This window comes from Oncorhynchus clarkii, chromosome 2 (genome assembly GCF_045791955.1).
Source record: "Oncorhynchus clarkii lewisi isolate Uvic-CL-2024 chromosome 2, UVic_Ocla_1.0, whole genome shotgun sequence".
NCBI classification, from domain to species: Eukaryota; Metazoa; Chordata; class Actinopteri; order Salmoniformes; family Salmonidae; genus Oncorhynchus; species Oncorhynchus clarkii.
Window position 1 is genome coordinate 90,713,090 of NC_092148.1, and position 14,999 is coordinate 90,728,088.

Sequence of the window (14,999 nt, forward strand, 5' to 3'; positions counted from 1 at the left end):
TGTCAATACAGCCCCCAAGAAGCTTGCACATCCTTTGAATATGAGTCAGTGTGGTGGAGAGTGCATTCCCCACAGCACAGCTAGATCCCCACAGCACAGCTAGATCCCCACAGCACAGCTAGAGCCCCACACAGCTAGATCCCCACAGCACAGCTAGAGCCCCACACAGCTAGATCCCCACAGCACAGCTAGAGCCCCACACAGCTAGATCCCCATAGCACAGCTAGAGCCCCACAGAGCTAGATCCCCACAGCACAGCTAGAGCCCCACACAGCTAGATCCCCACACAGCTAGATCCCCACACAGCTATAGCCCCACACAGCTAGATCCCCACAGCACAGCTAGAGCCCCACACAGCTAGATCCCCACAGCACAGCTAGATCCCCACACAGCTAGAGCCCAACACAGCTAGATCCCCACACAGCTAGAGCCCCACACAGCTAGAGCCCCACACAGCTAGAGCCCCACACAGCTAGATCCCCACACAGCTAGAGCCCCACACAGCTAGATCCCCACACAGCTAGAGCCCAACACAGCTAGAGCCCCACACAGCTAGAGCCACACAGCTAGAGCCCCACACAGCTAGAGCCCCACACAGCTAGAGCCCCACACAGCTAGATCCCCACACAGCCACAGGCAGCCCGAACAACAGGAGACAGATCCAAACTACGCGGCCTCACTCCCCTAGTCCTTGTCACCCAGCTGAACAATACGGCACTGTGTGTATATGTGTTTGTGTATGTGTGTGTGTGTGTGTGTGTGTGTGTGTGTGTGTATGTGTTTGGCCTGATTATGCCTCTGAATATTGGATTATAGATATTATAGAGCCACACCCTGGCCTTGACACTCCCAAACATACCCCCTACCCACCTGTCCCTGTCCTCGTCCCTGATCCATGACCCCCTTTGTCCTTAATGAGCGTGTCACATCAACATCCCGAGCTCGTCATCGTTACACTTTATTATCATCAAAGAGGTTCCTTTGAAACACTGGCTCTCTGCTACAACACTACCTCATCAATACTCTGGCTTTCCTGGCGCTCATGGAAGAGTGTTTTGACTCTCCTCTCGCTCTGTCTCTCCCTCTCCATGTCTCGCCCTCTCTCTGACTCGCCCTCTGTCTCGCCCTCTCTCTGACTCGCCCTCTGTCTCGCCCTCTCTCTGACTCTCCCTCTGTTTCCCCTCTCTCTGACTCTCCTGTCCTTGTTCTCTACTTTTCCCTCATTCTCTCGTTCTCTATCTCTCCCCATCTCTCTCTCCCTCTGTCTCCCCTCATTCTGTCTCCTCCATTCTCTATCTTCCTCTGTCTCCCCTCAATATCTCTGTCCCTCTCTCTCTTTCTCTCTCTCCCTGTCCTCTCCCCCTCTGGGGACCTCCAGGAACAGCGTTCTGATGGTACAGATGAACTATAGAGGAACAATAAAACAAGAACTGAACCAGTGACTTCCTGCTGGGAATCCTGCTCTGGTGTTCAGCAATGTGTGTTACACTAATACAACTCCCCCCTTGTGTTTCCTCTGCTACAGGAACCTTTTCAATGTGTTTGTGTATTGGTGCTCCTAAAGGAGACACACAGAGAGGAGGATGAAGAGGAAGAAGATCCCGGAGCTCTTCAGCTGAGACCTGTGTGAATGACTACCCTGCTGAGGTTTGCCCATCAGTCTGGGAGTTTCTCCCAAACTTCTTCTAATGAATGAGTCACAGGCACAGCTCAAGACGTCTCTGTGAAGCAAAGGTGACGCAATGTTGGAGGCCCAACTCTTGGATGCCTCTGCCAAAAATCAGGCCTGCCAATGGCAAGCAGGAGAAAACCCAGATACACTGGTTAATTCCGTTTGGCCTGGAGCCCTGGGACCTGGAGCCCTGGGAACAGTTTGGACCTGGAGCCCTGGGACCTGGAGCCCTGGGCACAGTTTGGACCTGGAGCCCTGGGACCTGAAGCCCTGGGAACTGGAGCCCTGTGTACAGTTTGGGCCTGGAGCCCTGGGAACAGTTTGGGCCTGGAGCCCTGGGAACAGCTCTCTTTGTGGCTGCATTATGACCTCACTGCCCCCTAAAGACAACTCCAACCTAGGCACACTGCGCGGTCCCATTTGCAGATATTTCAACTTTGAAACCTTCTCAGTTCCAGTTTTTCTCAGTGCATTAGTTTCCTATGAAACAGAGTTTGTTTCTGTTCTTCTCTGTTGATCCCTTTGATTGATAATGACCATGTGATTCCTGCCAAACAGGCTTTAGAGTCAGAAGTGGAGAGCTATCGTTTCAGTGTTGTGTTTCAGCGTTGTGTTTCAGCGTTGTGTCGTGTTTCAGCGTTGTGTCGTGTTTCAGCGTTGTGTTTCAGCGTTGTGTCGTGTTTCAGCGTTGTGTCGTGTTTCAGCGTTGTGTCGTGTTTCAGTGTTGTGTCGTGTTTCAGCGTTGTGTTTCAGCGTTGTGTCGTGTTTCAGCATCGTGTCGTGTTTCAGCGTTGTGTTTCAGTGAGTAAGAATTCAGTCACAGACACATGGAGCCCATGTCCAGTACACACCAAAGACAGAGATACAGCTATCGTATCAAAGCATGCAGTCATTACATCTTTCACTGAACTTCCAGCCCATGGCCAGTACACACGGACACTTCCAGCCCATGTCCTGTACACACTGACACTTCCAGCCCATGTCCTGTACACACTGACACTTCCAGCCCATGTCCTGTACACACTGACACTTCCAGCCCATGTCCTGTACACACTGACACTTCCAGCCCATGTCCTGTACACACTGACACTTCCAGCCCATGGCCAGTACACACTGACACTTCCAGCCCATGTCCTGTACACACGGACACTTCCAGCCCATGGCCAGTACACACTGACACTTCCAGCCCATGTCCTGTACACACGGACACTTCCAGCCCATGGCTAACACTGATGCAGTTTCTGAGAAGAGCAGAATGACCTTTTGTGGTCTGGAATGCATACAGTAGGACTGCTTGGCCTGCGTACTAGCTGAGTATAGATCGTTAATAATACGACAGTCAGTCAGTGTATGAAACCGTTTGGTCTTTTTCTCTATTGTCCATTGTTCCAACTAATGTCTTAATGATAGGTCTTCTCTTGTGGGTTTATAATGTATTTCCCACAGCATTCAACATAATTTATAAACTGGGTGGTTTGAACCCTGAATGCTGATTGGCTGACAGCCGTGGTATATCAAGACTATACCATGGGTATGAAAAACATGTTTTTTTCCTGCTCTAGTTAAGTTGGTAACCAGTTTATGAACGCAATAAGGCACCTCTGGGGTGTGTGGTAAATGGCCAATATACCACGGCTAAGGGCTGTCCAGGCACTCCACTTTGCGTCGTGCCTAGGAACAGGCCTTATTGTTTAAGTATTGTATCTCTACAGTATTTCTCCTCTCCATTGACATATCTGTTTTCTTCTTTCAACGATCAAACAGTAAGAATGAATGAATCCCAACAATCATCCCCAGACTCAACCCCAGGCCACATCATCCCCAGTCTCAACCCCAGGCAACATCATCCACAGACTCAACCTCAGGCCACATCATCCCCAGACTCAACCTCAGGCCCCATCATCCCCAGACTCAACCCCAGTCCACATCATCCCCAGACTCATCCCCAGACTCAACCCCAGGCCACATCATCCCCAGACTCAACCCCAGTCCACATCATCCCCAGACTCAACCTCAGGCCACATCATCCCCAGACTCAACCTCAGGCCACATCATCCCCAGACTCAACCTCAGGCCACATCATCCCCAGACTTCTCCCCAGACTCAACCCCAGGCCACATCATCCCCAGACTCAACCTCAGGCCCCATCATCCCCAGACTCAAACCCAGTCCACATCATCCCCAGACTCATCCCCAGACTCAACCTCAGGCCCCATCATCCCCAGACTCAAACCCAGTCCACATCAACCTTCTGACTCAACCCCAGTCCACATCATCCCCAGACTCAAACCCAGTCCACATCATCCCCAGACTCATCCCCAGACTCAACCCCAGGCCACATCATCCCCAGACTCATCCCCAGACTCAAACCCAGGCCACATCATCCCCAGACTCAACCTCAGGCCACACCATCCCCAGACTCAACCCCAGTCCACATCAACCCCAGACTCATCCCCAGACTCATCCCCAGACTCAACCCCAGTCCACATCACCCCCAGACTCAACCCCAGTCCACATCATCCCCAGACTCATCCCCAGTCTCAACCCCAGTCCACATCATCCCCAGACTCATCCTCAGACTCAACCCCAGGCCACATCATCCCCAGACTCAACCTCAGGCCACACCATTCCCAGACTCAACCCCAGTCCACATCAACCCCAGACTCATCCCCAGACTCAACCCCAGTCCACATCATCCCCCATCTCAACCCCAGTTGTATCTATTCTCAGACTCAATTCCAGTCCAATCCATTGTAGCCTGTTAGATCGTCTGGGCTGTTTGTGTGCTTTTGTGTCTGGTATCGTCAGGGGCTGGACTGGTATCAATGGACTGGGTGAGCTTTACAGACTCTCTCACACACAGTTTTGTGGGGAATACACTGAAGTAATTTCAGTTCCTTCATCTGCATTGATCTGAAAGCAACAGGTGGATGGAAGGGGTTTCACCAGTGACAGCTGATTAAGGAATGGAAAGCCAATTCCATGTGCTTTAGGCTCAGTAGCACAGTAGAATAGAAGTGTTGGCTTGTCTTTCATTGGCTAAATTACACGTTGTTGAGGACATCAAGTAACGGGATTGGTTGACTTACCGAATCCGAATGCAGCAGGAGCAGGGATAGGAGCAGACTGGACAGGAGTGGACGTGTAGAGACCGGTCACCAGCAGACCATCAAAATAAGTACTGGTGGAGACAGTCACTGTGGAGAGACAGGAAGAGAGAGATTTTTAATACATTTTGAAACATTCGTTCAACAGTGGGGGGTTTGTATTTTTTCTTTCAACAGGTCTACTTATCTATATACAGTAGCTAATTGCCCAGTGTGATGTTTCACTATCTGACAGAGAACGTGCCTCACACCACCACTCCTCTCACATCCTCACTGCTGCTAACGAGACTAACCAACCTAACGAGCCTCAGAACACAGGTGTTAACAAGGATTCTAGCAAGGTCGTTAGAGAGGGGAAGGTGAGAAGGAATCCCCTGAGGGAGGGTGGGGTGAGGGGAAGGGAAAGTAAGGGGGAGGGCGGGAGGGAGATAGAGAGAGTAATAAAGTGGGTGAGAGAGGCAGGAGGGAGAGAGGGGAGCAGGGAAGTAGAGAGGGAGAGAGGGGAGCAGGGAGGTAGAGAGGGAGAGAGGGGAGCAGGGAGGTAGAGAGGGAGAGAGGGGAGGAGGGAGGTAGAGAGGGAGAGAGGGGAGCAATGAGGTAGAGAGGGAGAGAGGGGAGCAGGGCGGTAGTGAGGGAGAGAGGGGAGCAGGGAGGTAGAGAGGGAGAGAGGGGAGCAGGGAGGTAGAGAGTGAGAGCGGGGAGCAGGGAGGTAGAGAGGGAGAGAGGTGAGGAGGGAGGTAGAGAGGGATAGAAGGGAGCAGGGAGGGAGAGGGAGAGAGGGGAGCAGGGAGGTAGAGAGGGAGAGAGGGGAGCAGGGAGGGAGAGAGGGAGAGAGGGGAGCAGGGAGGAAGAGAGGGAGAGAGGGGAGCAGGGAGGTAGAGAGGGAGAGAGTGGAGCAGGGAGGGAGAGAGGGAGAGAGGGTAGCAGGGAGGTAGAGAGGGAGAGAGAGGAGCAGGGAGGTAGAGAGGGAGAGAGGGGAGCAGTGAGGTAGAGAGGGAGAGAGGGGAGGAGGGAGGTAGAGAGGGAGAGAGGGGAGCAGGGAGGTAGAGAGGGAGAGAGGGGAGAAGGGCGGTAGTGAGGGAGAGAGGGGAGCAGGGAGGTAGAGAGGGAGAGAGGGGAGCAGGGAGGTAGAGAGGGAGAGAGGGGAGCAGGGAGGGAGAGAGGGCGAGAGGGGAGCAGGGAGGTAGAGAGGGAGAGAGGGGAGCAAGGAGGGAGAGAGGAAGAGAGGGGAGCAAGGAGGGAGAGAGGGAGAGGACATAGTTGGGTGTGCAGGTGCTGTGCAGCTACAGAGGTGGTGGTGCCACACTGTCACAGATGCTACCTGCTATCACTGGGAAGTGTAATTTCACCCAACAAGAGTAACCCTGGAGCAGGCCAAGTCGAGGTCTGAGTCACATACTGTAGAGTAACCCAACATAACGTTGTCTGATATAACCAGGCACTGTGAAATACTAATAACAAGTTGGAGAAATACAGTAAATTGAACCAGCTCATGCATGTTGTGTCCGTAAAATGTATATAGTACTGTATGTATATAGTACTGTATGGATATAGTATGTATATAGTACTGTATGTATATAGTATGTATATGTGTGTGTGTGTGTGTGTGTGTGTGTGTGTGTGTGTGTGTGTGTGTGTGTGTGTGTGTGTGCGCGCGTGTGCGTGTGCATATGTGTATGTATGTATGTATGTATGTATGTATGTATGTATGTATGTATGTATGTATGTATGTATGTATGTGTGTGTGTATGTATGTATGTATGTATGTATGTATGTATGTATGTATGTATGTATGTATGTATGTATGTATGTATGTATGTATGTATGTATGTATGTATGTATGTATGTATGTATGTATGTATGTATGTATGTGTGTATGTATGTATGTATGTGTGTGTGTGTATGTATGTATGTATGTATGTATGTATGTATGTGTATGTATGTATGTATGTATGTATGTATGTATGTATGTATGTATGTATGTATGTATGTATGTATGTATGTATGTATGTATGTATGTATGTATGTATGTATGTATGTGTATGTATGTATGTATGTATGTATGTATGTATGTATGTATGTATGTATGTATGTATGTATGTATGTATGTATGTATGTATGTATGTATGTATGTATGTATGTATGTATGTGTATGTATGTATGTATGTATGTATGTATGTATGTATGTATGTATGTATGTATGTATGTATGTATGTGTGTATGTATGTATGTATGTATGTATGTATGTATGTATATAAATATATTTACCCCCAAAAAAATATGGAAGTGATGCAGACATTTACATCGATGGAAGCTACAATCGATCTGTGATATTAAAGCTGATCCATTATAATTTGAAGAGTTTATTGGCTTGTATTATTGCCATGGTGACCAACCAAACAATTCACCCCGGTGTTCCCAGTTCATCCCAATTCATCGCCTGGTCATAGTGTGGGATCCATTCACTCGAGGAAACCGCAGTGTTCCCCTGGGGAAGCAGGTTAGCGAGCTAATGCTACTCTGTGTATGCCTAACTCTGAGTGACAGGACCACAGCACCACATGACTACATTTACTGGAGTTACTGTAAAACTCCACTCGTCACATGACTACATTATGAAAGTTACTGTAAATCTCCACTCGTCTCATGACTACATTACTGGAGTTACTGTAAAACTCCACTCGTCACATGACTACATTTACTGGAGTTACTGTAAAACTCAACTCGTCACATGACTACATTACTGGAGTTACTGTAAAACTCCACTCGTCACATGACTACATTTACTGGAGTTACTGTAAAACTCCACTCGTCATATGACTACATTATGAAAGTTACTGTAAATCTCCACTCGTCTCATGACTACATTACTGGAGTTGCTGTAAAACTCCACTCGTCTCATGACTACATTTACTGGAGTTACTGTAAAACTCAACTCGTCACATGACTACATTACTGGAGTTACTGTAAAACTCCACTCGCCACATGACTAGAGAGTGACAGGACCGTTGGACTACATGCCTACATCACTAGTGTAAAAACACAAGAGGACAACTTCAGTGTAATGAAACATCACAGGACTACATGACTTCAGAGTGACAGGACTTACATGACTTCAGAGTGACAGGACCACAGGACTACATGACTACAGAGTGACAGGACCACAGGACTACAGAGTGACAGGACCACAGGACTACAGAGTGACAGGACCACAGGACTATAGAGTGACAGGACCACAGGACTACAGAGTGACTGGACCACAGGACTACATGACTACAGAGTGACAGGACTACTGGACTACAGAGTGACAGGACCACAGGACTACAGAGTGTTTGGGTTTCTGTCTTGGTGTCTGTCTGTCTGTCTGTCTGTCTGGATGTCTGTCTGGGTGTCTGTCTGTCTGGGTTCCTGTCTGGTTGCCTGTCTGCCTGTTTGTCTGTTTGGGTGTGTGGGTGTCTGTCTGTTTGGGTGTCTGGATGACTGAGTGTCTGTCTGTGTGGGTGTCTGAATGACTGGGTGTCTGTTTGGGTGTCTGTCTGTTTGGGTGTCTGTCTGGGTGTCTGGATGACTGGGTGTCTGTCTGTTTGGGTGTCTGGATGACTGGGTGTCTGTCTGTCTGGGTGTCTGGATGACTGGGTGTCTGGATGACTGGGTGTCTGTCTGTTTGGGTGTCTGGATGGCTGGGTGTCTGTCTGTTTGGGTGTCTGTTTGGGTGTCTGGATGACTGGGTTTCTGTCTGTTTGGGTGTATGGATGACTGGGTGTCTGTCTGTTTGGGTGTCTGGGTGTCTGTTTGTTTGGGTGTCTGGATGACTGGGTGTCTGGGTGTCTGGTTGACTGGGTGCCTGGGTGTCTGGATGACTGGGTGTCTGGGTGTCTGGGTGTCTGGATGACTGGGTCTCTGTCTGTCTGGGTGTATGTATGTATGTATGTATGTATGTATGTATGTATGTATGTATGTATGTATGTATGTATGTATGTATGTATGTATGTATGTATGTATGTATGTATGTATGTATGTATGTATGTATGTATGTATGTGTGTATGTATGTATGTATGTGTGTGTGTGTATGTATGTATGTATGTATGTATGTATGTATGTATGTGTATGTATGTATGTATGTATGTATGTATGTATGTATGTATGTATGTATGTATGTATGTATGTATGTATGTATGTATGTATGTATGTATGTATGTATGTATGTATGTGTATGTATGTATGTATGTATGTATGTATGTATGTATGTATGTATGTATGTATGTATGTATGTATGTATGTATGTATGTATGTATGTATGTATGTATGTATGTATGTATGTATGTATGTGTATGTATGTATGTATGTATGTATGTATGTATGTATGTATGTATGTATGTATGTGTGTATGTATGTATGTATGTATGTATGTATGTATGTATATAAATATATTTACCCCCAAAAACATATGGAAGTGATGCAGACATTTACATCGATGGAAGCTACAATCGATCTGTGATATTAAAGCTGATCCATTATAATTTGAAGAGTTTATTGGCTTGTATTATTGCCATGGTGACCAACCAAACAATTCACCCCGGTGTTCCCAGTTCATCCCAATTCATCGCCTGGTCATAGTGTGGGATCCATTCACTCGAGGAAACCGCAGTGTTCCCCTGGGGAAGCAGGTTAGCGAGCTAATGCTACTCTGTGTATGCCTAACTCTGAGTGACAGGACCACAGCACCACATGACTACATTTACTGGAGTTACTGTAAAACTCCACTCGTCACATGACTACATTATGAAAGTTACTGTAAATCTCCACTCGTCTCATGACTACATTACTGGAGTTACTGTAAAACTCCACTCGTCACATGACTACATTTACTGGAGTTACTGTAAAACTCAACTCGTCACATGACTACATTACTGGAGTTACTGTAAAACTCCACTCGTCACATGACTACATTTACTGGAGTTACTGTAAAACTCCACTCGTCATATGACTACATTATGAAAGTTACTGTAAATCTCCACTCGTCTCATGACTACATTACTGGAGTTGCTGTAAAACTCCACTCGTCTCATGACTACATTTACTGGAGTTACTGTAAAACTCAACTCGTCACATGACTACATTACTGGAGTTACTGTAAAACTCCACTCGCCACATGACTAGAGAGTGACAGGACCGTTGGACTACATGCCTACATCACTAGTGTAAAAACACAAGAGGACAACTTCAGTGTAATGAAACATCACAGGACTACATGACTTCAGAGTGACAGGACTTACATGACTTCAGAGTGACAGGACCACAGGACTACATGACTACAGAGTGACAGGACCACAGGACTACAGAGTGACAGGACCACAGGACTACAGAGTGACAGGACCACAGGACTATAGAGTGACAGGACCACAGGACTACAGAGTGACTGGACCACAGGACTACATGACTACAGAGTGACAGGACTACTGGACTACAGAGTGACAGGACCACAGGACTACAGAGTGTTTGGGTTTCTGTCTTGGTGTCTGTCTGTCTGTCTGTCTGTCTGGATGTCTGTCTGGGTGTCTGTCTGTCTGGGTTCCTGTCTGGTTGCCTGTCTGCCTGTTTGTCTGTTTGGGTGTGTGGGTGTCTGTCTGTTTGGGTGTCTGGATGACTGAGTGTCTGTCTGTGTGGGTGTCTGAATGACTGGGTGTCTGTTTGGGTGTCTGTCTGTTTGGGTGTCTGTCTGGGTGTCTGGATGACTGGGTGTCTGTCTGTTTGGGTGTCTGGATGACTGGGTGTCTGTCTGTCTGGGTGTCTGGATGACTGGGTGTCTGGATGACTGGGTGTCTGTCTGTTTGGGTGTCTGGATGGCTGGGTGTCTGTCTGTTTGGGTGTCTGTTTGGGTGTCTGGATGACTGGGTTTCTGTCTGTTTGGGTGTATGGATGACTGGGTGTCTGTCTGTTTGGGTGTCTGGGTGTCTGTTTGTTTGGGTGTCTGGATGACTGGGTGTCTGGGTGTCTGGTTGACTGGGTGCCTGGGTGTCTGGATGACTGGGTGTCTGGGTGTCTGGGTGTCTGGATGACTGGGTCTCTGTCTGTCTGGGTGTCTGGGTGTCTGGGTGTCTGGATGACTGGGTGTCTGGATGACTGGGTGTCTGGATGACTGGGTGTCTGTCTGTTTGGGTGTCTGGATGGCTGGGTGTCTGTCTGTTTGGGTGTCTGTTTGGGTGCCTGGATGACTGGGTTTCTGTCTGTCTGGGTGTCTGGATGACTGGGTGTCTGGGTGTCTGGTTGACTGGGTGTCTGGGTGTCTGGTTGACTGGGTGTCTGTCTGTCTGGGTGTCTGGATAACTGGGTGTCTGGATGACTGGGTGTCTGTCTGTCTGGGTATCTGGATGACTGGGTGTCTGGGTGTCTGGATGACTGGGTGTCTGGGTGTCTGGATGACTGGGTGTATGGATGACTGGGTGTCTGTCTGTTTGGGTGTCTGGATGACTGGGTGTCTGTCTGTCTGGGTGTCTGGATGACTGGGTGTTTTCTGTCTGGGTGTCTGGATGACTGGGTGTCTGGGTGTCTGGGTGTCTGGATGACTGGGTGTCTGGATGACTGGGTGTCTGTCTGTTTGGGTGTCTGGATGACTGGATGACTGGGAGTACATGAAAGAAGAAGAACTTGTTTGGAACCAAAGCCGTTAACTGACCGAGGATTCCGCTTCCGTTTTGGGGGAATTGGAGGAAACATTTGAAAAGAAAGTGGTGTAGTTTGTCTGTCTGTCTCTGACATGTGTATTAGTCTCTGTCTATCTCTGACATGTGTATTAGTCTCTGTCTGTCTCCAACATGTGTATTAGTCTCTGTCTGTCTCCAACATGTGTATTAGTCTCTGTCTGCCTCCAACATGTGTATTAGTCTCTGTCTGTCTCCGACATGTGTATTAGTCTCTGTCTGTCTCCAACATGTATATTAGTCTCTGTCTGTCTCCAACATGTGTATTAGTCTCTGTCTGTCTCCAACATGTGTATTAGTCTCTGTCTGTCTCCAACATGTGCATTAGTCTCTGTCTGTCTCCAACATGTGTATTAGTCTCTGTCTGTCTCTGACAAGTTTATTAGTCTCTGTCTGTCTCTGACATGTGTATTAGTCTCTGTCTGTCTCCAACATGTATTAGTCTCTGTCTGTCTCTAACATGTGTATTAGTCTATGTCTGTCTCTGACATGTGTATTAGTCTCTGTCTGTCTCTGACATGTGTATTAGTCTCTGTCTGTCTCCAACATGTGTATTAGTCTCTGTCTGTCTCCAACATGTGTATTAGTCTCTGTCTGTCTCTGACATGTGTATTAGTCTCTGTCTGTCTCCAACATGTGTATTAGTCTCTGTCTGTCTCTGACATGTGTATTAGTCTCTGTCTGTCTCCAACATGTGTATTAGTCTCTGTCTGTCTCCAACATGTGTATTAGTCTCTGTCTGTCTCCAACATGTGTATTAGTCTCTGTCTGCCTCCAACATGTGTATTAGTCTCTGTCTGTCTCCAACATGTGTATTAGTCTCTGTCTGCCTCTGACATGTGTATTAGTCGCTGTCTGTCTCTGACATGTGTATTAGTCTCTGTCTGTCTCCAACATGTGTATTAGTCTCTGTCTGTCTCTGACATGTGTATTAGTCTCTGTCTGTCTCTGACATGTGTGTTAGTCTCTGTCTGTCTCCAACATCTGTATTAGTCTCTGTCTGTCTCTGACATGTGTATTAGTCTCTGTCTGTCTCCAACATGTGTATTAATCTCTGTCTGTCTCCAACATGTGTATTAGTCTCTGTCTGTCTCCAACATGTGTATTAGTCTCTGTCTGTCTCCAACATGTGTATTAGTCTCTGTCTGTCTCCAACATGTGTATTAGTCTCTGTCTGTCTCCAACATGTGTATTAGTCTCTGTCTGTCTCTGACATGTGTATTAGTCTCTGTCTGTCTCCAACATGTGTATTAGTCTCTGTCTGTCTCCAACATGTGTATTAGTCTCTGTCTGTCTCTGACATGTGTATTAGTCTCTGTCTGTCTCCGACATGTGTATTAGTCTCTGTCTGTCTCTGATATGTGTATTAGTCTCTGTCTGTCTCTGACATGTGTATTAGTCTCTGTCTGTCTCTGACATGTGTATTAGTCTCTGTCTGTCTCCAACATGTGTATTAGTCTCTGTCTGTCTCTGACATGTGTATTAGTCTCTGTCTGTCTCCAACATGTGTATTAGTCTCTGTCTGTCTCCGACATGTGCATTCGTCTCTGTCTGTCTCCAACATGTATATTAGTCTCTGTCTGTCTCTGACATGTGTATTAGTCTCTGTCTGTCTCTGACACGTGTATTAGTCTCTGTCTGTCTCCAACATGTGTATTAGTCTCTGTCTGTCTCTGACATGTGTATTAGTCTCTGTCTGTCTCCAACATGTGTATTAGTCTCTGTCTGTCTCCAACATGTGTATTAGTCTCTGTCTGTCTCTGACATGTGTATTAGTCTCTGTCTGTCTCCAACATGTGTATTAGTCTCTGTCTGTCTCCAACATGTGTATTAATCTCTGTCTGTCTCCAACATGTGTATTAGTCTCTGTCTGTCTCCAACATGTGTATTAGTCTCTGTCTGTCTCCAACATGTGTATTAGTCTCTGTCTGTCTCCAACATGTGTATTAGTCTCTGTCTGTCTCCAACATGTGTAATAGTCTCTGTCTGTCTCCAAGATGTGTATTAATCTCTGTCTGTCTCCAACATGTGTATTAGTCTCTGTCTGCCTCCAGCATGTGTATTAATCTCTGTCTGTCTCAAACATGTGTATTAGTCTCTGTCTGCCTCCAACATGTGTATTAGTCTCTGTCTGTCTCCAACATGTGTATTAGTCTCTGTCTGTCTCCAACATGTGTATTAGTCTCTGTCTGTTTCTGACATGTGTATTAGTCTCTGTCTGTCTCCGACATGTGTATTAGTCTCTGTCTGTCTCCAACATGTGTATTAGTCTCTGTCTGTCTCCAACATGTGTATTAGTCTCTGTCTGTCTCTGACATGTGTATTAATCTCTGTCTGTCTCCAACATGTGTATTAGTCTCTGTCTGTCTCCAACATGTGTATTCGTCTCTGTCTGTCTCCAACATGTGTATTAGTCTCTGTCTGCCTCCAACATGTGTATTAGTCTCTGTCTGCCTCCAACATGTGTATTAGTCTCTGTCTGTCTCCAACATGTGTATTAGTCTCTGTCTGTCTCCAACATGTGTATTAGTCTCTGTCTGTCTCCAACATGTGTATTAGTCTCTGTCTGTCTCTGACATGTGTATTAGTCTCTGTCTGTCTCTGACATGTGTATTAGTCTCTGTCTGTCTCCAACATGTATTAGTCTCTGTCTGTCTCCAACATGTGTATTAGTCTCTGTCTGCCTCCAACATGTGTATTAGTCTCTGTCTGCCTCCAACATGTGTATTAGTCTCTGTCTGCCTCCAACATGTGTATTAGTCTCTGTCTGTCTCTGACATGTGTATTAATCTCTGTCTGTCTCCAACATGTGTATTAGTCTCTGTCTGTCTCCAACATGTGTATTAGTCTCTGTCTGTCTCCAACATGTGTATTAGTCTCTGTCTGTCTCCAACATGTGTATTAGTCTCTGTCTGTCTCTGACATGTGTATTAGTCTCTGTCTGTCTCCAACATGTATTAGTCTCTGTCTGTCTCCAACATGTGTATTTGTCTCTGTCTGTCTCCAACATGTGTATTAGTCTCTGTCTGTCTCCAACATGTGTATTAGTCTCTGTCTGTCTCCAACATGTGTATTAATCTCTGTCTGTCTCCAACATGTGTATTAGTCTCTGTCTGCCTCCAACATGTGTATTAGTCTCTGTCTGTCTCCAACATGTGTATTAGTCTCTGTCTGTCTCTGACATGTGTATTAGTCTCTGTCTGTCTCTGACATGTGTATTAGTCTCTGTCTGTCTCCAACATGTGTATTAGTCTCTGTCTGTCTCCAACATGTGTATTAATCTCTGTCTGTCTCCAACATGTGTATTAGTCTCTGTCTGTCTCCAACATGTGTATTAGTCTCTGTCTGTCTCTGACATGTGTCTACAGTCAAACAGGGACTACAAAAGAAAAACCAGCCCGTCGCGGACCACGATGTCTTGCTCCCAGACAAACTAAACAACTTCTTTGCTCGCTTTGAGGGCAATACAGTGCCACTGACACGGCCCGCTACAGTACCTGCAGACTATCCTTCACTGC

General features: G+C 46.8%; 1 protein-coding gene across 1 annotated transcript in view; it reads right to left on the minus strand.

The window, feature by feature from the left end:
- LOC139376078 (reelin-like) overlaps positions 1-14,999 on the minus strand; it is a 278,855-nt gene that overhangs the window by 200,544 nt on the left and 63,312 nt on the right. Inside the window, exon 2 of the mRNA XM_071118239.1 lies at positions 4,762-4,869. Coding sequence (XP_070974340.1) covers positions 4,762-4,869 — 108 coding nt within the window. The remainder of the gene's footprint in view (positions 1-4,761; positions 4,870-14,999) is intronic.